At 45.4% G+C, this 24,431-nt stretch overlaps 3 protein-coding genes across 9 annotated transcripts in view; 1 reads left to right on the top strand and 2 right to left on the bottom strand.

Annotated features, from left to right (window-relative positions):
* Positions 1-3,250, bottom strand: part of RUFY3 (RUN and FYVE domain containing 3) — a 56,310-nt gene extending 53,060 nt beyond the window's left edge. For 3 of the 4 annotated variants that reach the window (XM_074905308.1, XM_074905309.1, XM_074905315.1), the window contains exon 1: positions 2,900-3,250. In XM_074905308.1, the coding sequence (XP_074761409.1) occupies positions 2,900-3,227 (328 nt within the window). In that variant the 5' untranslated portion in view covers positions 3,228-3,250. The remainder of the gene's footprint in view (positions 1-2,899) is intronic. The other variant, XM_074905312.1, reaches the window with a different exon arrangement.
* A 4,572-nt stretch (positions 3,251-7,822) lies between these two features.
* Positions 7,823-9,537, bottom strand: UTP3 (UTP3 small subunit processome component). 4 transcript variants are annotated; one of them, XM_074903940.1, is made up of 2 exons: positions 9,169-9,537; positions 7,823-9,129 (listed from the first exon to the last, which is right to left on the bottom strand). In XM_074903940.1, exons 1-2 carry the CDS (start codon positions 9,497-9,499, stop codon positions 7,892-7,894), a joined length of 1,569 nt encoding a protein of 522 aa, XP_074760041.1. In that variant the 5' UTR covers positions 9,500-9,537; the 3' UTR covers positions 7,823-7,891. The 4 variants fall into 4 exon arrangements, with proteins under 4 accessions (XP_074760041.1, XP_074760042.1, XP_074760043.1 ...); XM_074903941.1 differs by having other exon boundaries at positions 7,823-9,079; positions 9,218-9,537; XM_074903942.1 differs by having other exon boundaries at positions 7,823-9,072; positions 9,250-9,537.
* A 4,775-nt stretch (positions 9,538-14,312) lies between these two features.
* Positions 14,313-21,238, top strand: JCHAIN (joining chain of multimeric IgA and IgM). Its single transcript, XM_074903938.1, has 4 exons — positions 14,313-14,420; positions 18,279-18,411; positions 19,272-19,352; positions 19,841-21,238. Exons 1-4 carry the CDS (start codon positions 14,345-14,347, stop codon positions 20,040-20,042), a joined length of 492 nt encoding a protein of 163 aa, XP_074760039.1. The 5' UTR covers positions 14,313-14,344; the 3' UTR covers positions 20,043-21,238.
* Positions 21,239-24,431: the final 3,193 nt, after the last annotated feature.

The raw sequence follows: 24,431 nt of genomic DNA, 5'->3' as shown, positions 1-24,431 counted from the left end.
AGGTCACCAGCTTACACCACTGCCCTGGTAACACAAGCGTCGTGCCTCCACCTGGGTGCAAATAACCCTTGGGGTGACTTCTGCAGGTGGAAGCAACAGTCACATGCAGAATCCCATCAAGTCACCAGTCTCCAGAAAACCCTAACACGGAGCTATGAAGGCTGTCATCAGTTCACAAACACCAAATGTATATTTCCAGATTTTCAAATATAAAATCAAACAGCTGCAGAGTACGCTTCAATCCTGTGGAGACACCTCAAGAATGATTGTGTCATAACAGAAAGAAAAAAAGTTTAAATAAACCTCAAAAATATTCTCAAATATTGACTTTCCAGTATATTGGTCACTACCTCCACTGTAACATGTAAATGTCAATACAGAGTAATTATTTTCATTACTGCTCATGGAAATGACAGCCTTCAGGCACTGAAGGGAGGAACTTGTGATCCAGCAGGAAATACCCCTCACTTTAATTGCTTCTTTCAGTTTACAGCTACACAGAGAGGGTTTTGTATTCATAGAGTATATAACTTTTTTAAATACACACACAAGATGCAAAAATAGCATTCTTCACATTTCTCAGTTTATCTTAACTCTAAAAATAACTCAGGCAGCAAAGAATCAAGGGAAGCAGACATGAACAATCACTTCAGGTACTACTGCAGAACAAGGACAAGCAGATCAAGAATTGTCGGTGTTGAGCTGTTACATGTTATGGCAACCTGAATTCATGCTACTTGAGGAAACGGAGCCCCACAGGCTACTGATGTGTCTCCCCAGCTACACCAACACAGACATAACAATCTTTATAACCTGGACCATGATTAACGCCACTGCACCTCAATGCTACACAGAGTAACTGTCATTGAGAGGGAGATGCAAGAAGTGATGACACCTTCAAGGCCACATACTCTACAGATAGCCAGGACTAAGTTCAGCATTTAAGCACACAACATCCTTTCCACTCCGGGGTGAAGTTCTACCCCCTACTTCAACGACAAGCCCAAAGCAATAAGTAAACAAGACTTTGCAGCAGAATCCCCTGCTCCTGCTGCTCAACAATGAACAAGTAAGAGCTGCTTTTACAGACATGAGAACTGAAAAAACAAAAACAAAAACAAAACACAAAGGATGATGAAAAAAAAAAGATTTGCAGGCAGAGTTTGCCCCAGGAGAAACAGAGCCCAAGATACCATGCAAATAGATTATGATACACATTCCCTTCAGACACTGCTCGCACTGCATCAGTCACTCAATTACTGAGCAGGCTTTGACATACAATAGTGCACAGGCAGCTCTCACCTCTGAGACCAAAAAAGTGCAAGGGGACCTGTATATACATTTTATAAGGCTTTTTCACAAAGCTTACATGAGCAGCCACTGCAGAGTAAGGCTAACAGAAGGGATAAAGCATTGCTCAACCAGTGAGTTCTTACACTAACTCCTCCTGAATAACCATGCTCATCTCAATGCCTCAGTTTTGACACATCTACACAGAAAGAAGCCACCTCACAATGAAGTTTGAACAGCAGAAGCATGATGGCTAAGATTAAATATTTTTCTTAAAGGCTTCTTAACTATAGTTCAGTCCCTTGCACACACATCACAGGACTACAGTGGGTGAAGATTTCCTGACTGGGGGGGGGAGAAGTAAAAATTAAGGTTTTCACTAGAAGCTATCAGTTTAAAGGACAGCTCATTGGGGAAGGAGTTTTGGACTGTGGACAAAATTTGTCAGGCAGAGACAGCCCTTCATATGTCTCAAAGTTAGGTCATTTCACCTGCTCTTGGAATTACAGAAATGGACTTGTTACCTCACTGGTTATAGCTTTGCTGAGTAATGGCTTAAATAAAATACATTAGCTGCAAAGAAAATTAAAAAACTACCCACCCCAAAATAATCAGCTAATGTGTGAATGTATGCTCACCTGGGATGCAGGCAGGAGACAAACCAAAAGCAAAAAGCTCAGTCACCCACAGCCTGGCCCAAGCCCAGAGGATGAAGCTACCGGCTATTTTCAAGATGGATGGATGGATGGAAACGGGAAGAACACTTCTGCATAAATCCGTACGTATACATTTTGTTTGCTTTTAAAACACGCGCAATAACTACTTCACAGTACTCCAGCTTACTCAGATACACCCCAAGAACATTACAAAGAATCTCACGAAGCAGAAAACTACTTGCCAGCCAACACGCCCCACGCAAGAGCGCAAGGCAGCAACATGCTCCAGCCTCGTCACGCGTCCAGCGTGCAATGCCCTCGCCTGAAGTTTGTTCTCTCGGCCAGTGCTGGTGGGAAGCCGGAGCAGGTGTTTCCCACCTCCTAACCACAGCCCAAGCCAAGAGCTGCTTGTTCCATTTCAAAGGGCGGCACCAGTTCTTCCCAAAGGCTCCAGAAAGGAGAGGGGTCTCTGCAGCGCGGGTTGTGCTGAGCCCGTGGGCCGGCATTGCTTCTCTGGCCCTGTCTCTGCTGTCAGGGGTCAGCCCGGCCACCGCGACACCCCTACGGGCCCCCCTCCACCGAAGCCCTGCCTGCTCAGGGGCAGTTTTTGGGTGGGCACCCCATTTTCAGGAGCCCCGGGCGGACGGTGGCGACTGCTGCCAACTCCTCCCTGCCGAGAGCCGCTCGCCCACAGGCTGCCCTCAAAGCCTTGAGCAGCGCTCCATGCACCCTCAGGCGGGAGCCCGGAGCCGCCCCGCCCCGCCTCACAGCGGCGGCCCTCAGCCCTGCCATGACACCTCCCGGCGCCCACACGGCCCCGCCACACCCCGGGCGGCGGAGGGGCGCGAAGGGAGTCCCCGGCCGCTGCCCCCTCAACCCCGGCCGCACGGGGCGGCTCACCCCCCGCTTCGAGGGAGGCTCCCGGCCCGGGGAGGAGCCCCGCAGCTACTCACGGGTGCCGGCGCCGCCGGCTCCGTCCGGGCCCGGGTAGCTCAGCACCAGCACGGGCAGGGCGGCCCCGCCGCGGGGCGCCGGGGGTCTCCACACGCCGGGCGGCGCGGCGGCGCCTCCATGGCCGGGGTAGAGGAGGAAGAAAGGCGGCGAGGCAGGAGCCGCCTCGTCCTCCTCCTCCTCCTCCTCCTCTTCTGCTGCCGCCGCCGCCTGCTCCTCCTCCCCGGGCTCGGCCCGCCGCTCCATAGCGGGGGGCAGCTCCGCGCCGGCCCCGTCCCGGGAACTTTCCGCCAGCGGCGGCAGAAGCGGCGCCCGCTCCGCCTCCGCCATCGCCGCCCCGGGCCGCCGGGCCCCGCCCCGGCCGGGAAGCAGGGCCGCGGCCGCCCTCCGCCCGCCCCCGCTGCAGAACGGGGCGGGGGGGCCGGCGCTTCGCTCCTCCGCGGCGCCCCGTTTCCCTCCGCAGCCCCCCGGCCCGGTGCCCTACCTGCCGCCGGCCCGCGGGGCCCTTCCAGCAGCGGTGGCTGGTGGCGGCGGCGAGGCTCGCCCGGCCCGGCCCTGCTCGGCTCCCGGGAGTAGCGGTCTCCCCCCGGCCCGGGCTGGCCCAGCGGGCCACCACTCGCCGCCCAGGTTGCCTGGAGGATGGCTCACCGAATGCTGACAAAAGACGGATAACCGAACCCCGATAGGTGCGGGGGCTCTGGGCAGCATGGAGAGCAGGACCATGCTTCCACCCTTCCTCTGAGAGGGTTTGGGGTTTTTCTCCAGACTCATACCCTTAACCCTCTTTTTTCATCGCTGCCACTTCATCCTGCTTGAACTTTAAGAAAAACTGAAGACATGCCCACCTTGCCTTCTAGCATAAGCTTCTGAGCCTTGCTAGAAACACCACGGGACTGCTGGCTGTGGAGAAGCAGTTGTCAGCGAGACACTATCCCCTCACCTGTATTTCATGGACTACTTCTACACCAAGCCAGGAGGAAGGAGGATGCATCCCTGTGCACGTGGAGTCGCCTTGGTAGGACCAGAGCCTGCATGAGGAAACACACATTTCAATCTTAAGAAACCACCTTCCTACAGCAACAAAAAGTCAGAGTCCCGTGTGCTTTAACCTACCCATGATGCGAAGCAATTACACCATCTCCTGCCTCCCCCTCACTTTCTCCAGCATGAGATCTCACAGACAACAGCGTTTTCAGATCCTTTCACAAGAGACAACAATACAAGGTCCAGAGATACTCCTTACTATTAAAACTATCAAATAGGCCATGTCAATGGGAACTTCACTTAGGAGACTGTCTTTCTGCAGACAGTAATAAAGACTTCTCATTAAGGCAGGACAATTAATGTGGACTGGAGTATTGTCAAAGGGCAGGGAGAAAGAACATAAGTATGCCAGTTTTTCAAGAATATCCTGAGTTCAATGCACTTAGGTTAAGCTGAAAAGATGTTGCTTCCTTCTTTTTAAATCTCACATAAAAATTTCAAAAGCAAAGCTGTAAAGGCAACTGATTCTGGAGAATGCTTTTTGCAGCACTGCCCCAAGTCATGCAACATGTTGCAACAATTTAACAGATGCTTTAATCCATTTTACAAATCTCAAAGCTAAATGTTTGAATTTCTATTTGCCAGTGCTAGCAAGAGTAAAACAGTGTCCAGACTGTTGCTGATGGAACATTATGGAAGACTAGGAAAGCCTTGACAAAATTTAAGGCAGCAGCAGATGTATTTCCATGCAAGTTATTAATAATTTTTTCCTTACCCTGTATACATAGAAATTTCAGGTCGTCGTGCAGAAAACATTGTCCACCTCTCTGCCACTGTACTTTTTCTGCCCAAGCTTCCAAAGGCAAGCCAGGCTTACTCCGGATGCTTATCAGCTACCAAGTTCTCCAGGGATAGAAAGACAACAGAGCTGCTCATACCTCTCCCCAGAGCTTTCTACACACTGCCTATGTGCTTATTAAATATGAATCGTTTACGTGCAAGGGCACATGGGACTATGTCTTGAATCACCGTGCTCCAAGCAAGTGGATGGGAAGGACCCAGTGTCAGGTGTCTCTGTGGCTATGAGGGGCGATGCAGGTGAGGCAGTGTAAATCCTAACCTGCATCGGGGGCTGCTGAGGCAGCCCCCACCACTAGTCCTTTCTGAGCAGGGCAGCCAGCGCTTGCTAAGCAGGAGCCTGAAAAGGATGAGAGCCATCCCATGTTGCTTGGCAGCATCAGCACCTTCTCCAGAAACACTACTGGGAGAAGGAAAAAAAGCAGAACCTTGCTCCACTTCTTGTTTTCCTGACCATCATCTGTGGTCTTTACCCTATTTCACATGTCCATTTTCACAACCTATTTACCCTCAGGGATTTCCCTTTAGCAAAAACATCCCTCTAAGAAGTATTTCTCAGAGCAATGTTACAGCATCCCCCCTCCCATGGTATTAATAATCACAGCCTTCCCATGATCACTCACACATTAAACCATACAGGAATGAACTATTTATGGCTTGGTCCATTCTCCGAACTAACCAACTGAACATAATGTCATGTTTAATCTTCATTAAAAGGGGTTGGCGGAGCTGTCCAGGGAGACGTGCTGTGCCATCTGCTAGCTGCCTGCACTGGGTGTGCCGATATGTTGCGTTCCCTCTTGCCTTCAGCCTTCATCCCAACGTTTCCAGGGAGTGTGTCCACAACAGCGTGCCAATTTATTACTTCCCTTATTTATTGCTCAGATGGAAGTTGCCAGAATTTTGCTTGTGGGCTGCCTAAAGCTTTTCAAGGGAACACGAAGTCATCTTGGATACTTAGAGTTTGCCTGCAGATCCTTCAAAAGATCATCAGCCCTTCATTTTTGCACAAAGTACGAAACGTGCATGAGCAGGTGCTGCAGAAATGAGATCAGTTAGTACCTCTGCTGGATTATTTTCTGCATAACATGGTGCCTGTTATACAACACCATTCCTCCCCAGAAAAATCACATAAGCTGCTTTTTTTTTCAGCATGTTACTGTTTGCCGACCTCTCTGCAAAGCCTCAGGAGCATAGCTCAGCATTATCAGTAGCAGCCTCCACCATGATCTCAGTGCAGAATTAATAAAAGGTGTTTTGGGAAGAGCTCTAATTCCCTCTTTGGTGAGGCTGGGACCCACTAAAAACCATGCATTTCTCACTCGGAAGAGCAAGTGGCCAACACTGTTGAACTGTTGATTCTGCTCACAGTAAGGGAGGATGAGTAAGCACAGGTGAAGGACACCTTTATCCCCACACATATCCCCTGAGGCCATCAGGTTACAGAGAGCATTCCTCAAATGACAGAACATGGTCTGTGACCTCTTCAAGCAAGCCACACTTGTGCCTCGGTGACCCAGGCAATTTCATGGAGGGGATCAATTCCCAATGCTTTGTAATCACTTTCTGTGGAGCAATTTTTTTTTTTTTTTTATTATGCAGCCTTCAACTGCTGTTTGGCCTGTGAGCAGCAGGGGGCAAACAAATGCAGGACCATTAAAGGCAGCGGAACTTGTCATTTCACTATTTTGATTTATACATCTACCATACCAGAAATCGCCATGCATAGCTCCACATCCCACGGATCCAGGACATGTAAGGACTACAGAAAGTCTCCTTACTTCTATTCCCGTCTGTCCAGCTTAAGTTTATTGTTTTTTCTACTCCTCCCTTTAACAGCCAGCTTTGAAAATTCACAGAATATTCTCCAGTTAGCAATAAACACGTTCCTGGGAGAAACAGGCCTAGGGTGTAAAGGTTTACATCAAAACCTACAGAAGCACATTTCACTTGAAGAAAGCGAGCAGAGCTTCATATCTGAATCACAGCATCTAGCCTGTCAGAGGTTCAAGAACATATGCTCATATTTTGGCATCCCTCAAGACTATCACACACAAAACCACCCCAAAACAAAAAAAACACCCTAAAACAAACCATCTAAATACACTAGTGCTTCCATAACATGAAATAACATTTATTGACAAGACAATTATTCCCCTTAAGTGATTTGAGATGGGAAACACAGTAGTACCTTTCAGATGCTACTGGTGGGGCTCCCTGAAACCTGACCCAGACACAAGTGCAGGTGTTACCCGAGACATTTGTTAAACTTTTAAGAAAAATTCATCTGTCATTCCTCCTTTACAGCTTGAGCTGGAACTAGCCGCTCACAGCCAGCTCCCAGCAAGAACTTCAGTGTGGGGTTAAATGCATTTTCCCACCAGAAGGCATGGAAGTAATCAAAACATTTGGAAAGTTTACCTTCAAACTGAAGACAATGTTACATCTTACATGTTTGTCCAGTATCAATGCTACATTAGACCTATAAGAGCAGACAACAGTTAACATATTTATCATAGATGAAGTTAATGTATTTGTCACAGATAAATAGCTATGAAACCCAGAAAAGTCCTTGCTTTGCTTCTGAATTCAGGAGGGAAAATGGTATCTCAGGCCACATGGGGTTTAAGTAATAGCTTTCTGCTTGATTACAAAATTTAAAAGATTTAAGAGACCTTAAAAGTAGTTAATTCTTAAATGTATGAGCACAAGGAGTTAATCAGAAGAATTAAATACCATAACCACATGTATCTCTTTCTGCAGCTCAACACAGAAAAAGGATGAACATGAACCCGACCGAGACTGCAAAAAGAAGGCAGTGGCAGCTGCACAAACCCCATTCTCAACCCAGCCTTGGAAGGTCCCCCCACCCCACCCCACCCCCCTTGCAGCCTCTCAAAGCCAATACTTACAGTATGGAAAGACAGCATCGCAATAGAATAAAACACCTTAACACAAAGGCCAGGTGAGGAAAGGGCCCTGTGCTCCTTTTAGAGGTGGCACCTTCTGAAAAGCATCCTCTGAAAGAAAAAAAAACAATACCATCCCACCCCCAGTTTTCTTAAGGAAAAAAACACACAATATCCTTTATAAAAATTTTATTGGATTCTTTAGTGCTATTTGCAACCCTCAGAAACAAAGAAAAATAATTATCATTGAAGCTTCCTGCTCTTCTTAACCCCTGCACGAATGCCAGACAGTTCCCCGGCATATCTGTGCAATTCCCTCCGAACTTCACGGACCTGGCCCTTGCGGCGAATCTTGGCTCGCCGAAACTTCTCCCGATGCTTGACCCTTGGGTTGCGATCAATCTTCTTCCTTCTGGGGGTGAGGCCTTTGTTCTTGATCATCTGATAGGTCACACCTCTCTTTTTATTTGGATCCTCTCCTTCCAACATCGCTTCCTCTTCAAGCGTGTCTTCGTCTTCAGCTCTCTTCCTCTTGAGTTTCAACTTCTCCTCCATCATCTTATAGTATTTTAGCGCAGCCTCCTCATCCAGGTCTGACTCATCTGACTGCTCACCAGCAGTAGCCCGGCCATTAGCAAGCCCAGGAGCGCGTTTTGATTTGTTTTTCTTAACATCCAGCGGGAGGAACACCGCAAACTTCTTCTCCTTACGCAATTTATCCTCCTTCTTATCATAGTAGTTTTTCAAAAGCATACGAACTTGTGAGGATAACTTTTGGTCTATAACTGCTAGGTCATTGATTATATTTCTGTAAGCAACCAGCCGTTCAATAATGGGGTGACTATGAACCGGCATCCTCTTTGACTTTAACACCAAATAGAAACTGATATTGGCACAGTAATTCAAGTACAGATGATACTTGGTCTGCAAATAGCGACTACCTTTCCCTTGTGGTATAGTGCCGTTTTTGACCATTTGCAGCAGCGGGTGGAGTTCGTCCTTGAGCTCCATCAGCTTGACTTCAAAGTCCTCAATCAGCTGCAGGAGCTCCGGGGACTCCTGCTTCAGTAGCTTTAGCTGCTCCTTCTTGGAAAGGGCCTGCAAATCCTTGTCAATCTTCTGCCCTTTGCTATCGAGGGTTTTCTGCTGCTCAGCCAGATAGCCCTGGATCACATCCAGCCCGTAATCATCTTCCCCTAAATCCTGCACCAACCGTTTCTGGATTACTTGAGCCTCCTGCTCCTCTTCCTCCTCCTCAGCATCAACTTCTTGCTGGCTACGCTTGCCCTTGGCCTGGGCAACACTCCCGTAGTCCGTGTCGTAGTAGAGTTGCTTGCGTTGGCCCCAGGAGAGCTCGTGGGGAAGCTTAGTGTCCTGACGGCGTTCCTCCAAGTCGCTTTCCATGGAGAGGTCACTATCTTCATCTTCAACCTCATTACCCCCCTCCTCTTCATCTCCTCCATCCTCCTCCTCCTCCTCACCTTCTCCATCATCCTCACTTTCTCCATCCTCCTCCTCACCTCCATCCTCTTCTGCACTGTGGTCGATGTAAAGATCCTGCCCCTGTACATCCTCCTCCTCCTCTTCTTCTTCCTCCTCACCATGTTCATCCTCCTCGGGCAGCTGCAGCCCCAGCACTTCCTCCTCCTCCTCCTCCTCGCTGTCCCCGGCCTCCTCCCCGCTCTCCAGGGCCGCCATCACCGCCTGGAACTGCGCCTCATGGAAGTCCTCCACCTCGTCCGCCAGGCCCTCAGGGCCCGCCTGGCCGCCGGGCGCCCCCTCCCCGCCATCCTCCTCCTCCTCGGCGGGCTCGGGCGGCGGCCGCAGGACGGTGCCGCGCCGGGTCCTCATGGCTCCGCTCCGGTCTTACCGCCGCACTTCCGCTTCCGGCCCCGGGCTCCTTCCGCTTCCGCCCCCCGCGGAAGGGCGGCGGGGACGTCACCCACGGGCGGGGAGCTGGGCGCTCCCTGCCCGCCGGGCAAACGGGGCCGGAGCCGCGGCGGGGGGTGTGGTGTGTGTGCTGCGCGCCCTCCACACGCTTGGAAAATGCCGCCACCCCCGACACATTTGGATGTAGCTGCAAGTTCGGGTTTGATCCCTGTCAGTCAAGCTTCTAATTGATAGATTAAATCACTCCAGCTCGGGAGCATAATTGAGTTTGCTGCTACTATTACGTTATTATCCAGACCCATAAAGAGCTGCCTGATGTAGGCAGCCTCTAAGCAAGGGGTTTTTTTTCAGTCATGGCAGGTTTATGCAATGAGTAATGCCACATGGAAAGAAGAGCACCTTTCTTCCTCCTCGTGGGTTTTTCTTCATCTAAAATCACAGATGCATCCAACTGCTGGCTGTATAGGAACCTTACAACGAGGAAAAAAAAAAAATAAAAGAAAGATAGCACACCTGACATGTCCCCTTGTTCACCAAAACTTCCCATTACTTGATTCCCTACAATCAGATCAAACTTTCAAAGAAGTACTTGAAAAACTCGCTCAACCCATCTGAGGTACACACAGTAACCCTCCTGAGTCCTTCCCTTCACCCAATTGCATCTTTACAGGGATACGGGCATCTCCCAGCAGGAACCAGGCCTGTTCCAAGAGGCTGTGGATCAACCCTCAGCTCCTCCGTGCTCCTTTGGATCAGTCCTACACCAACAGGCATGTCCAGGGCATTAGTAAAGGAGCAATTCTGATTTTCAGCAGATGGGAACTCTTCATCAGGAGGGTTTTTAAGACAATCCATTCATGTTTGCATTCTCCTCCTGTATTTTTGCTTGTCTGTGTCTGTTGCCTGCCAGAGCACCCAGCCCAGGCTCCCACCTTGCTGAAGGGAAAATCACATTAATGCTGAGCCGCAGTAAGTGGTCTGTTTTTAAGAAATGCAGACAGCCGTGACACAAGAGCAGAGGGAGGCACAGTAATTAGTTTAGTCCGAGCTCAGAAACCCAGAGACTGATAAATTAAGCAGCCACGTGTCCCAGCAAGAGGAGCTCTGCATAGAAAAGTCCAGGTGCTTTTTTCTCACCACAGAACAGGTGCAGTTTTATTTATAAATACCTCTGTGCACCTTCTTGTGGAAAAAGGCATGTCAAGCAAATACTGAAGTTAACTGAAACAGAGGGGGTGTGCACAACTTTACTCACTTTGTGGTGATTCATTTGGATTCTGGTAGATCTGATGGCAGGCAAGTCTCACTTATGAGCCTTTTTTTTGACATGCTTCGCTTCTCCACAGTCACCTCTGGGTCAAAATTTTCTGTATATGGAAAATTTTCTGTATATCTTGCACCAAACATATCTTTTGCTTCAGACTAAGACACCTTTTCCAAATCTGCCCATGCCAATTTTCAGATATCACCTTCCCTGGATACAAGCTTGTATAAGAAAGAGCAACAAGAGTAACATGGTTTTGGTAAGTGAGACATGGCATTCATTTGTTAGTCATACATTGGTGGAAATTCTCACTTTATAAAGTCGGCCACTAAAATACAGTCATCTCTGCCGATCAGGCTTTGTAATCTTGCTGCTTAATCCTACCATTTTGTGTGTGAAGTCCATCCAGAGAAGTCTCCAGCCCATTTCTGCATGGTTAAAATTCCAGGTAACTTTTACAAGTGTGACTTACAGAAACCTAGGCCTTCAATGTGTCCCTGACCCTGACAGTTTCCACCTAACTACCCTAACAATGTAGTGCCCTCATTTTTTTACAGTCTGCCCTTTCAAAATTCAGAGCTTTAACAAAAGACCAGCTTCCACTTGGATTTGTGGATTTAAATGAATTGACATGCTGTCTCTCAATCCAAGGTTAATCTCTAAGAGCAGAAAAGAAATAGCATCTACAGACATTTGAAACTTCTCCAGGACTTGCTGAAAATGACATCCACTTCTGATGAAGCTGGAGATGACCTCCAGTCTAAGTTAGTTCATGCAGTTATCAGGAACTGCTCAAGGCAAATCACACTGGTTTGCTTTAAGCATCAGTGGAATCACCACTACCAATATGGTAATCAGTGACTGCTGCAGGTCTGTTTTAATCCACCATTTTCTTTGCTTCTGCGTGAGAAACAAGGAGAACAGAAAGCTGTAGGACAGACTGCTAGCGGATGGTGTGTTTTCTGGAGATACTCGGTGCCCTGGTACAGCTGTCCTCCACTCCTCACCCAAGCGTAGCAAGGACACACAAAGACCAACAAATTTGCGTCACTTCATCCAGGCACCTGCTCAGCTTCCTACCTGGAAGATCCTAGTTCAGCATGTCCAAGGCCAACTGGAGGCACAGGACAAGTGAAAGGAGACACTTGAGACTACAAGGCTGGTTCCCATTTCTTTTCAAATTCTCAATTATTCATCTGCTAGACTGCCTCACAATGAGGTCTGGAGTCTAGTTCCCCACTCAGCCCAGAATTTAATCCTGGGGTGATGGTTTGCCAGCCTCTTGCCAAACTGCCACAGCTCTTCAATGCCTTCTTCCCCAGGTAACATTCTGACAATTCAAAATGTCGCACAGTAAAAAAGGGATAGTCCATAAAAGTAACAGTCCATAAAACAAATTGTCCTCTAAAGAACCTACAATCAAGATAGAAATCTTCAGAGACATGCAGGTGGCTGAAGGAGACTAAAAATAGCTTTCACACCACCATATACAGACCCAAGGTACTGTATGCAGACATGTAGATTTAGCAACTGAAATTCAGGTATGCTGAGCACCAGCAGTGAAGGAAAACCACCGAAATCAGCAGAATCACACAGAATATAATTCTGCTCAGTCTCTCCCTTTGGGTTTGAAAATACTCGTGGATGCCTTTGCTTGGATTTTACTAGTACCATGTTTTTATCAGTGCAGTTTGGCAAAACAGACCAGAACCAGCCTCTTTTGTGTGTGTTTTATGCTGTTATCTGCATCCCCCTTTCTTGTATATGTCTAAAAAACCTCCTATTTTGTTACAAAAAAAGGTGACTGAAACAAATAGTACTTTAGATAGACACTCCTACCATCCTGTGGTTAGCTAGGCTTATTTTTAACCTTTTGAAAAAGATGGGGCACAAGGGACATCTTGCTGCTGCTTCAGAAAAGAGCTCCATGTGAAACTGTTGGCAATAACTTCTGGGCAGGGGGAAAGGAAAAAAACCCCAACTTTGCCCCCTTAAAGCTGGAGCCTTAGTGAGAAAACAAGGTTTGTAAAGAAGAATTATGGCATAACCTGATGCCATGCTAGGAGCTGGGCTTGCACCCATCATCCCCCACCACTTTCCAGGGGAAGCCTTGTGTGTGAGTGCTGCTGATGCAATACAAAAGCTCATTGCATCATGCAACTGCCAGATGTTTGTTCTAGGAGAAAAAAATCGGGAGATAGATTCTGGGGTCTTTGAACAGCTCTAGGGTTAGGGACCCAGGCAGCAAAGGCTAGAGAAAGGGAAAACAGCCTGTAAGGTGACAGGCTGCCCTTCCAGGATCTGGATGCCTAGCAGCATTGCCTAATGAATTCAGCCTCTTGAGAGCCTGGCAAAAGCAACCTACCTCAGGTGAGCCAAGGGTGGCCCAGCCTGTGTGAAAAACCTGTACCTGGTCACAGGGCTGCTGCTCTGCTGCATAAGGAAAAGCTGGAGAACACAGGGAGATTTACCATGTGCTGCTGATGTCAGTTGAGTGAAACGTACACTGCAGGTAGCAAAAATTCAGAAAACACAAATGCAATAACCCTGGCTAAGAATGGGCCTGCCAGCATCGTACTTTGCCTCCCCTTTTGTCTCTACATCATGTAGGGAATTGGAGGGCCTTGCTAAGATTTGAGTTCCCTTAAAAGTTGGCCTTTTCTGTGCAAGACACATACATATGTTACAGAGACAGCACTGGTGATTGCAGGTTACCCTGCAATGTTTGTGTTTAGAGTTACACAAGTGATCTCAAACCTGGGACAAAAATATCCCAGGTTCTCTCTCCAGTACTCCCCTCCTTCAGGAAAAGTCTGCTCGCCCAGTACCTCAGAGAGTTTGCCTGGGACCTGACTCAGAAATTTTCATAAACCACAAATCCCCCAGAGTCCCTTTTCCATTCTAAAGGAAAGAAACTCCTTGATGCAGCAGGCAGAGATGGAGAAAGAGTTCAGCTTTGCCACAGACCTACTGTTGCTTTACCTTTTTTACTTCTCCCCTCTTTCATCTTGTCTGCAAGCTCTCTAGGGGCAGGTTGAGCCCTTAATATAGGTTTGCACAGAACCTGGTGCAAACAGGATTCTCATCTTGAAACGTTAAGTGTTTTTTTGTAATATGAGTCAGGTGATCTTTAAGTCTGGTTTCTCAAAACTAGGAGCCAGAGCTGTGGCCCCTTGGCTTTCTGGACACTTTCTTACCTTACACTCCTCATCCCCAGGTGGGAGAGTGCCACTGGCCCCAATGGCAAGATGTCCCCTAAGGACCAGGGTGGTTTTGCACTCCCTTGCACTCAGCAGCTTCATTGCTTGTTGGTGATGAACAGGATAAAAATGCACAGTAATACTGCAACCCCTTGCCCCCCTTCCCTTCTGAAAGCCAGAGATCTCTGTGCATTAAACCATGCCTGGTTTCAGTCCCCAGCCACATTTTCCACATTGTCAGTGCTAGCTGGCTGGGCTGTTTATTTTAGGAAACATAGCTGTATCATTTGCACATGCCCTTATAGGCAGACTACAGGCTCTCCACTCGTGTTCTTCAAAAGAATGGAAGGCAAGATGAAGAGCTCTTTGTTGCTGTGCGCAGCCTTGGCCGTCTCCTTGGCATTCGCCCTTGTGGCAGGTAGGTGAGAAATGGAAGGCGTGGAGAACTGTGCTTCAGATATCCATGACAGGCTTTGTGTAATTGACCATTAATTCTTCGAACAGTCAAAAATCAAACCTCAAAGCCTGCTCCAGCAGTCACGCTTCAGTGGTGCTGGACACCTCAGTGTCTGTCTGCACCAAAGAGCTGTGTGTTGCTAAGTGCTGCCTTGAGGCTAAAAAAGTGATGACTAGCTGCAAATTTAAGACTTTATGATGAGCCATTTTTGATTGGGTTTCTGAAGCAACAAACCACAGACATGCATGCTTGCTTTTCTGCAGTGCTAGGAAGCTTGCAAGACTCTTGCTTGCTAGATTTAAAGGCTTCTAAATCTTCCTGGTAATCCTGTCATATGGCTACAGCCAACTTATTTCTGATTAAGCTGTGGTTTATTGTGTAACTCCGTTGAACTTCTTGGAGACTCCTGTTTTAGACTGCGATCAGACTGTGATCCCAGCACACTCCTCAGTGTGGTTCACAGGTAATAGATACTGACTCTGCTAATGCCAGATCTCTATACGACAGTCTAAAGTCATCCTCAGCCACATGGTGGATCTAGTCTAGGATCTAGGATTAAATCAGTGCTCCAACCAACAGCATGGACAGATGTTGAGGAATACTGTGTAGGTTCAACACAGCTCAGTCTGCTTTTCCTCATTCATATGCATGGCTTAAGATATATATATATACACACACACACACACAAGCAGCTTAAAGGGGAAGTCAAATTAGAGTTACATGCAGCTACAGTAGTGTTGTTTGTACTACTTATGTTGAAATGAATGTACTTTTGGGCTAATTGAGTTTCTTCCTACTTTAATAAAGTAGCTGCTTGGACCCACAACAGAGTTTAAACAGGTATTTTTGGAATGTCTGCTTCTTCACTGTGCTGCAGCTGAATTCTGTTGGGCTTCACAACATATTACAGGACAACCCAGTATTGGAAGATGAGAAATTTTGTCGAAAAAAATATCTGCATGAGGGAGGGAGAAAGGGAACACCATATTGCACTAAATCATGCACCAGAAAATCCAACATGCAGACATTTAGAACAACATTAGGAAATTTTGTATTTAACTACCTTCTCCCCAAAGGGACTTCACTGGGTGATACCTGGAAGTATTGTTGATAAAACTATCTTTTTTTGAGTTTTGTAATTTTACTTTAAAAAATATATATATGGAGTACCTGTAACTTTTATGGTAACTGAAACCATAATATCGCACAAGGAATTAAATCAGGACAATATTTTTAGAGTACAGTAAAAAAAACCCTGAATATTCATAAAAGAGTATGTTAATATAATTTTAGAAGACGAATTAAAGCCTGTTCCCAAAGACTTTGGGACAACTCCCAAAGCCTATAGGATCTGACTCGAATATTGGCTTTGGATTAAAGGTTTCCAAAGATTTGCAGACAGCTTTACATTGAATAGAGTCACAGACACCAGAGGAAGGTCTATTGCAAAGACAAGAAGCTAGAGACTTTCTGTAAGACAAAAGAAAGGACAAGGCTCAAGGAGGCAGAGGCTAAAAAGGCTTTTGTAATAAGCTTCTGCTTCAGAGGGAAACGTTCATGTTGAGTGATGAGTTGGCAGAGAGGAAGCATGCAGAGCAAGAGAGACTGGAATAAGGGGTACAAAGAGACAAGCACCCTTAAACTCCATATAATGACCATCTCTGTGTGTCAGGTATGATTATGTATTTCTGCCATGGCAGGGCATGCTGCAGTCAGAAGTATGACTGGCCTTACACTCTATGTGCACATTTTGCAGTGGCATTTGTACCGCTGGTCAGCTGTGCTGGATGCTATACAGAGAAATGATAAAAGCCAGCCCTTGCTCTAAAAGGCTCAATGAGCATATGCTATAGTGGGACATGCTGTAGAGGCATAAACAAAACCATGAGAGCATTAGAAAGGGCAACATCTCCTACATGTCTGTAGGTGGCTTGCTTTATTGCCCAAAGCAAGACAGCAAAGTAATTTCCTTCCTGATCAAGAACTCCACAGTGAATCTTCTTCAGAAGGTACTCTGCTACTAATTGTCACAGAAAGAGCATTTGTGGCCAACAGGTGAATTGTAGGGTCACTCTGAGGCATCATTTACACAGTTTTGATGCCTTTTCCTACAGTTATGGGGCCTGCAACTGTCTCAGAAAATAACCCAGTGGAATGGAAGCAGATGAGACCAGCATATTTTAGGGGCAAGAAGGAAGCTCTAAGAAGCCCTAGGTAGAAAACCTGGAATGCTGTTTGCATTACATTGTACAGACTAGATACCTAGGGGCTCTGCCAGTCAGTACTGCAGAGGACTTGTCCCTGTTTGGTCTTGCTGACAGTTTCATGGGGCAGTTAATTTGCTGCCAATAGCAACTAACAATCAGAAAACTTACACTCCAGTTTGGAATCCATGTGCTGCTCCTGGATCCCAACTTGCTGTTGCTCTCACAGGCTTTGAGCACTATCCTTTTCACCCTAGAGCAACAGGGTCTGTTGCTCATAAAACCCAGCATGGTTTGGACATGGAGATTAAGAAAAAAAACAGACATGAGCTGATGCAATGTGTGTACCTGCTTCCTTACTGATCCATACTTTGATAATTCAAAGAAATCTGGCTATTAGGACCAAAGCTTTTAAGTCAAAGTGCCTCTGAAATCCCCTACAGATGTCATGAACATGGTAATTTTCAGCCCATTTCTTCTTCCTCTCCATGGTTAAACTAAATGACAACTTAGAGTAAGTGAGTCCCTAGAACTGAGGTCTGTTTGAGCCCAAAATGAACTATCCTCATCTTATAAAAATCATTGGGTTTGGTAATTCTAAGCAGGCTGAAGGAAGAGTGATGCTGCAAAGTGACAGCTGTGAATTGATTTTAGCAGCATTTAGAAATACAGAGGGATGTAAAAACAACCACTTAAGGAGGGTATGACTGTGTGTGCATATAAAAGCAAGGCTAGCTTGCTATGGGTGGAGAGACAAAAGGCTCTGAGTTGAAGAAAACCAACTAACAAAGAACAAGCTATTTCAAATCCACCTACTTGCACAGCAAGAAGGCATTGCATGCCACCAGGAACATTCAAAAAGCCTCTGAGTGACAGAAGGGATGTTTTACCTGTTTTGACCGAGTTTCATGTTGAATAGTGTGCTAAAAGCACAGGAGACATAGCCAAGCTGGTTATTCTCTATTTGAGGAAGAAAACCAGGACTGGAATTTTCCCTGCAAACCACAAGCATCCTAAGGACCACTTGCCTGTTGCTGCCAGGTCAGCAGGCTGCCTTCTTGCTGAGTCCTGTAGTGCTTTTTGGCATCTGTTCCCTCAGGGACCTGAAGGACAACACACCACCCAAGGAAAACTGGCACATCTGCCACACTGGCAAGGTCAGAGACATTTATTTAGAGGCCAGATCCAAACTAGGGTTTGGACTGCTAGAATAGTCCCGGTACACGATAGAGGAACTGAGTCACCTCCTCTTTTAGGGTAAAATCAGCCCTTCAGCTGCCAGGTATAGCTCAAGACTTGCAAGGGAACTTTCTTCCCATTTCATGAGAAGCCCCTGCATGCTTGCCTCTCAGCAGCCACACAGTGTCTGGGTTCACTGTTTTCTCCTTCCCCATCCCATCACATCCACATACAGAAACACACTGTAGCCTGAGCAGGGAAGACAGCTGAAGTCATCTTTGCAGAGAGGCTCATTTGTACCTTTTGCAACCTGGACCTTAATCAGTCCAGATGCCATAATGGTGTATTTCTAGCATTCTCATCACTTGGTTTTCTGCTAGAGCAGGTTTCAAGGTTTTTCTGCTTGACCCTGGGATTGCATATGCTGTGCTTTCAGGTTATCCAGAGGACTCTGAGGACGAGTACGTGCTGGTCAATAACAAATGTCAGTGTGTAACAGTGACCTCAAAGTTTGTCCCCTCCAAAGAAAATCCTGATGAAGAAGTCCTGGAGAGAAACATACGCATCCTGTAAGTGGCAGACAACTATTACATGGAGATGGTGAACAGGACACAAGGTGTCATAAGAGTTGCCTTTTCTTTGCATTGTTTCCCATGTCCTGGAATAGATGAATTGAACTGTTTTTCCCATGGGCTGCTTTCTATGGTATCCTGGAATATTTCCTTTTGCTTAATGTTTTTCTAGCTCACGTGAACATATCTGGTGTTTGTCCCTTCAGATATAAAAAGCATCTCCATGTTTTAAGTGGTCCAGTAGTAACTTTACAAAATAGTCTGGCAAGGTAGAGTGTAACAATTCTGCAGTTGAACTAATCTGAAACAAAATTGGGCCCGTGACACTGTATTTACTTACCGATCTGACAGCAAGCCTACTATTTTATAGGCTGGGAAAACTAGTTAATGCCCAAACTACCAGAAAAGAGGCAGATCTCAGTTCAAGAGTAGGATTTTGTCCTCTTTATTCACACAAACCTTACAGAAGTGTGTGTGTCTCTTGGAAACAGGGACCAAGTTCAGGCTTAGAGCTGCAGGAGTTCTGACAGAACTCACAACAGGAAAAACACTAATTAAACATCTCTATGTCCTGCAAGTCTCAGGCATCTGCCAGCTCAGAGTTTAAAAGGAAAAAAAAAAAGTTATCAGCACTGTCACCTTGAAAGTGGCACCTTCAAAAATTGCTGCAGCCCCCTCAGGGAGAGTTGTTACCTTTGAGGGCACAGAAGGGTGAAGATCTGCCATTCCTGGGCTTTTTGCTATGGAGAAGAGTCCAAACAGAAATAACCTGAAGAACAAGAGAATTTTTCACAGCAGAGTAGTCCCCTGTTTAATAAGCAGTTTTCATGATAGCTATTCTCCTCCCTCCTTTGCAGTGTCCCCCTGAAGGCTCGAGAGAACATCTCTGACCCCTTGTCCCCTCTCAGAACCACTTTTGTCTACCGCATGACTGAACTGTAAGTAATTTTATTTACCAAGTTAATTTCCTAAAACTTAACCTTTTCTGTAATGTTGCCCACAGCAGCTCAAAAACATGCTCAAAAGCCAGTAGACAAGGTGAGGCAGGGTCACAGAGGAAAGTTTTCTCCACGGAGACTAGCTTTCATACTCTGTTGCAAGCCAAGAAATTATCTCCACGATTAATTCACATAAAAAGGTCTCACATTTACAGGGAATGTTTCATTCTGACTCCTGTTCATCTCAAATGTCTTAAATATCAACAACTTACACATTGCCTGTTTAACCCTCCCTTTTAGGGACCAGTCTTGCCAATAGTAGTTTGACAACACTAAAAGCATCTGACCAGGAGTTCCTATGTAAAACCCAAGAAGACCACAGTACTGTGCTAGCTACATCTGCAGATCAGCAAGGAAGAGTTGGGTTTCACCAGGGGCATCTTTTCATCACAACTCTTAACATTTGTTCTATTCTCCATCTCTTCCAGCTGCAAGAAATGTGATCCCGTAGAAATTGAGCTGGGTGGTGAGATATACCAGGCCCAGCAGAGCACCTCCTGCAATGAACATGAAACCTGTTATACCTACAACAGGGACAAGTGCTACACCACAACCTTCCCATTCTACTACCACGGGGAGCTGAAACAGGTTCCAGCAGCTCTGACGCCAACATCCTGCTACGCCAATTAACTCAATCCACTGCAGTACTAATGCCTTCTTGCACTCAGTGTTCCTATCAAAAATGCATGTATAACACCATAGTACTGGACAACAGTGTCCAAAATATCAGTTCCCAGAGTAATGCCAACTTGTCTCTTCATATTTTTAATATCAGAATAATGCTGTCTCCCAAGAGCAGCTACTGCTTGTCATACACTCTTCTTATATCTGAGAAGACGTATCTGCAATGCCATTATTATACAGCTCAGACATTATCACCATATAGACCACGTCCTCAGCAGATGTAATCACTAATTCCCTTGAAGTCAAAGGGACTACACTGATTTAACAACACTGGGGAATCTGTCTTTTCGACAGTCTTCCATCGGTCTTTATCTGAGCAAGGCTGCCACAGACATCAGCAGGAATGTCTGTGCACTTCCCTCCCTGAGCAATCTAAAGCAAACATCCACACAATTGTTATACAAGACCCTTTGATTACATGAGCAGAATTTGTGCCATTATTAGAAGGCTGTTGTACAATCATATTTGAGAGAAAAGATGAGGGATGAGACTGAGAATTCAGATTTCAAAGTTACATTACAATTAGGCATTCTAGACCCTTCTAGCACTTTGACAACTGCAAGCTTCTAGTTTTCATGTACATTCAGAGAAGATCAAAATGCTGCTACCCTGAAGTGTTTTGCAAAGTTCCCAGGTCCTCAGCTGTGCCAGGAGTAGTAAACTCTTCCAGGACATGTTAAGTATTTCACTTTCCATGCTTATTTACTGATATTGCTGCCTTCTTCCACTCCTGCTCCTAGTTTAATTGATGAAAAAAATCTTGTTGGCTCAAATTTCTTTTCTTGTTCCTCATTTTGCATTTCAAGCTTCAAGAAATTCTATGAAGGTGACTCAATTGCTAGAGCAGGACCCTAGTTAGGGATTCATTCCTTCTTTCACACCATCAGCCTTTCTATTTATCCAGCAAACCCTCACCAAATAAAGGAACTTATTCTGTATTGCACCTTACATTTGAATGCATTACACTCAGTATTGCCCATAGAGACATCATGTATATGAGTGCATAAGGTGCCCAGCATTACATTTGGGATGGCTGATATTTCTCACTGTTGTCAGAAGTTGATTGTAAAGCCTTAGGTTGTTTTGAAAAGTCCTTATCTGGCTTCACACATAGTTGGAATAATAAAACAGCAAAAACCTTATTCCTATAATTGTAGCTTTATTCCTATAATTGTAGCTTTGCTAGTGAAACGTTAAATAAACTTTTTTCTGCAGCAGACTGTGTGTTATATTCCAGTTCAAGAACAACTCATAAGAAAAAGCTGTCTATAATCATAGCCTTTCCTCCTTCACAATGAAGTAAGAAGGTCTCCCTAAATAACTGCTTATACTGACAGGCAAAGCTTCCTGAAATACTGGGATAGAAATATTATGATGCACTTAAAGAAACTAGGACCAATTGAGGCTGAACCCGTTTATGATTTTTAGGATCAGCTCTCCATCACTAAGCTGGCTTCAAAGCCCTTTGAGTCAGTACAGGGTTGCGGTTTAAAAATCCAAATATCACCAAAATCACTCTTGAAATTGCAATCTACAGATCACAATTTTACCTTACCACTGAAAAAAGTGCCTTTAAGACAGCTATGTTGGGAGCTAGTCATTCATAGGCAAGCTGTCTGTCCTAAAGAAAAAAACAGTCTTGTGGGGGCCAAATTTTGAAGAACAAGAGAGTAAAGAGGACTGAGGACATTAATTATTCTAATGTTACATCAGAGTTACAGAAAATGAACTCATGAAAATATCAGTTTTTCCCCTCTTCCATGCAGAAAGACAGCCAATTCAAAGAAATGCAAAATGCCAAGGGAGGTAGAGACTCCTGCCACATACTTACACAGCTATAAGTATTTCAGTGGTTAGGCACTAAGCTCACTAAAATCTGTCTCAGACATTTTCATCTTCAAAGTCCTGGTGTTCACCAGCCTAGGAGTGCTGTGATGTTAGAAGTTTGTAGGTCATGGTGAGGCTGTATTTCATCTCCCAACAAAGCTCTTCAGGTTACAGCCACAGGAATTTGTCAGACCTTTGGGCCTCTACACTGGAACCATGTGCCTAAACGTGAAGTTTCCACATTCGTTTGTACATCCTGTTGTAGAGACAATGGAAGATTCACAGGAACAGGGCTGGAAATCACCCTGCAGCACATCTGTGAAGCCCAGCAATGCCAGCACAACAGAATAATCATGAGAGCCATTCAGTGAAAAGGAGATCAAAGCACACTGTCTTCCCAGCAGCTGTGAAAAAGTACTTGCTTACATGATCTTGGGCAGACCAAACAGCCACTGTGAAACAAGAAAAAAGTGTTCAGCAAACTCTCCATATATTATTCAGCTTTATAATAAAGCAAGATTCATTCCCCTCATCTTTTCTGAGAGAGAAAATCCTACACTGACAGCCCTGCCCACCCCTTGGTACTGAATTGTGTTAGCCAGGTTTTGAATAACTCAAAGCAACAAAGAAAGTTAGATCAGGCCCTGAATCCTTACCTGAAAGACCAGGAGAATATAATAGGAGCAAGTGAGGTCTGCTTATCCCCAAGAGCATACTGGGGAGGGTCTGGGACCTTCTAGCAAGGGGAAGAAGTACTGATGGATGAGAGAAATTCCCCTTGCTGGGAGTTGTCTTGGACATGCCAACAAAACAACGTCTCACTTGGAAAGATCATGTTTCTCAGATTGTGCAGCCACTACTTCAAAGTGGGATTTTTTGGTGAGTCCTGATGTTGGGGGTAAGGTAAGAATGCCTCCCTTGGTGTGAACTCCTGTTTCATTCTCTAAATGATTGTGGTGGGACAAGGCTTCCCACTTGGGCTTGCAATACTTCCCTACAAGCTATATCTTTTTCTTCACAGGTCAGGTTTGTTCTTTAGCTGCATTTAATGTTTCTTGAATAGTTCATCTTAGAAATGTGTTCCTACAAGTGTGAGATGAAAGGAATTTAGCTTAAATGCACCAAGATGAACTATTCAATTTTAAACTATTTAAAATCCTCACAGACTGCTTCTAGACTTAATTCCTCCCAGGTCTGTCCTCCTTGCCTAAATACTATTCTGTTGCTTATGCAATGTTGAGTTAGAGGGATTTATTGCTATTTTTTTTAGAAGTCCTTTTTAAACCATGGAAATTTATCCTCATAATCCTGTTTCCAGTTTGACAAAAAAGTTTAATTAACAACAGAAACTGCAGCACAAAGCCAAGCAAAACAAATCCTTGAGCTCAGAGACATCATTTTACCGTAAGGAATTCAGGAAAGAAAGCAGCTTATGACCATAATCAAGCAGTCAAAGCAGCAGTTTAACTCACACAGCCAAAAGGCTGAGACAGCCTAGTTCCTGTGCTGTGAAGGCTTCAGCTATCTTTATTAAAGTCTTATTGGTGTAGTAATATATAACAGGCTATGATTTTTAGTGGCCTCACTATATTAAGTCTGATTTTGTCAGCACAAGGTTTGTCCATGGTGGGGTCTTTCTGGAGAAGGGTACTACTTTGTACACTCTCAGATAGGTTTTATTTTTTCAGTATGTATAGAGATTGCAACCAGTTACGCCTTAGACAATTCAGAGAGCACTTAATTACATGCTGTAAAACAGTAAGCACAATGTGGATGCTTAAAAAACATTAAATTGTTTGTGGACCAGGTTCTTTGACTAAGCCAACCTGTTACCACACAAGATGTCACCAGTGCCTTCTACACAAGTCCAAACACTGCTAAGCTAGCCCAGTGGTTTGTGTCTGAATTTGGTAGTCCAGATTCAACCTTCAAACTATCTGGCCATTTCAGAAGTAACTCAAAATTATCTTTAAGTTTATTCTAATGTAAGAATATTCTTTTTAGGGGCAGCTCAGCTACTAGCTTCTAGTCATTTTAAGAGAATTTAGAAATCTGTGTTAATTCATGGTCATGAAAGACTCTTCTCTTATTTTGTTTTATCTCTTTAAACACTTTATTGCAAGCTTTGGATGTCTCCTCTGGAGCTCTACTATCATTTCCCCCCGCCAGCATTTTCAAAAGGAACTGAAATAAAAGATTAAACGTAAGCATGATTAAGAATCTCAAATGACACTTAGAGAGTGACTGAAGAAAAAAGTAAAAATATGTAAAGAGGAAGGGTCAAAAGTCCAGTGCACATATTGTTCAGCTGCAGCTGTTGCTTATGATATGAGATGAAACTCAGTAAAGTCCCATCTTGGGCATCCGGAGGTTTTGCACCTGCAGTTAAGATGTAGCACTGGCTTCTGCAAATGCTGATGGCATGTAAGAATGTCAGCCACATGAGCTGCAAAGCTATGCAAGTCCCGAGTGTACATCAAAATACCTGTTCGCTTGCTCCCAGGATGG

The sequence above is a fragment of the Athene noctua genome, chromosome 4, assembly GCF_965140245.1.
Source record: "Athene noctua chromosome 4, bAthNoc1.hap1.1, whole genome shotgun sequence".
In the NCBI taxonomy this organism is placed as follows: Eukaryota; Metazoa; Chordata; class Aves; order Strigiformes; family Strigidae; genus Athene; species Athene noctua.
Note: the sequence above shows the minus strand (reverse complement) of the source record. Positions and strands in the feature narration are given on the sequence as shown.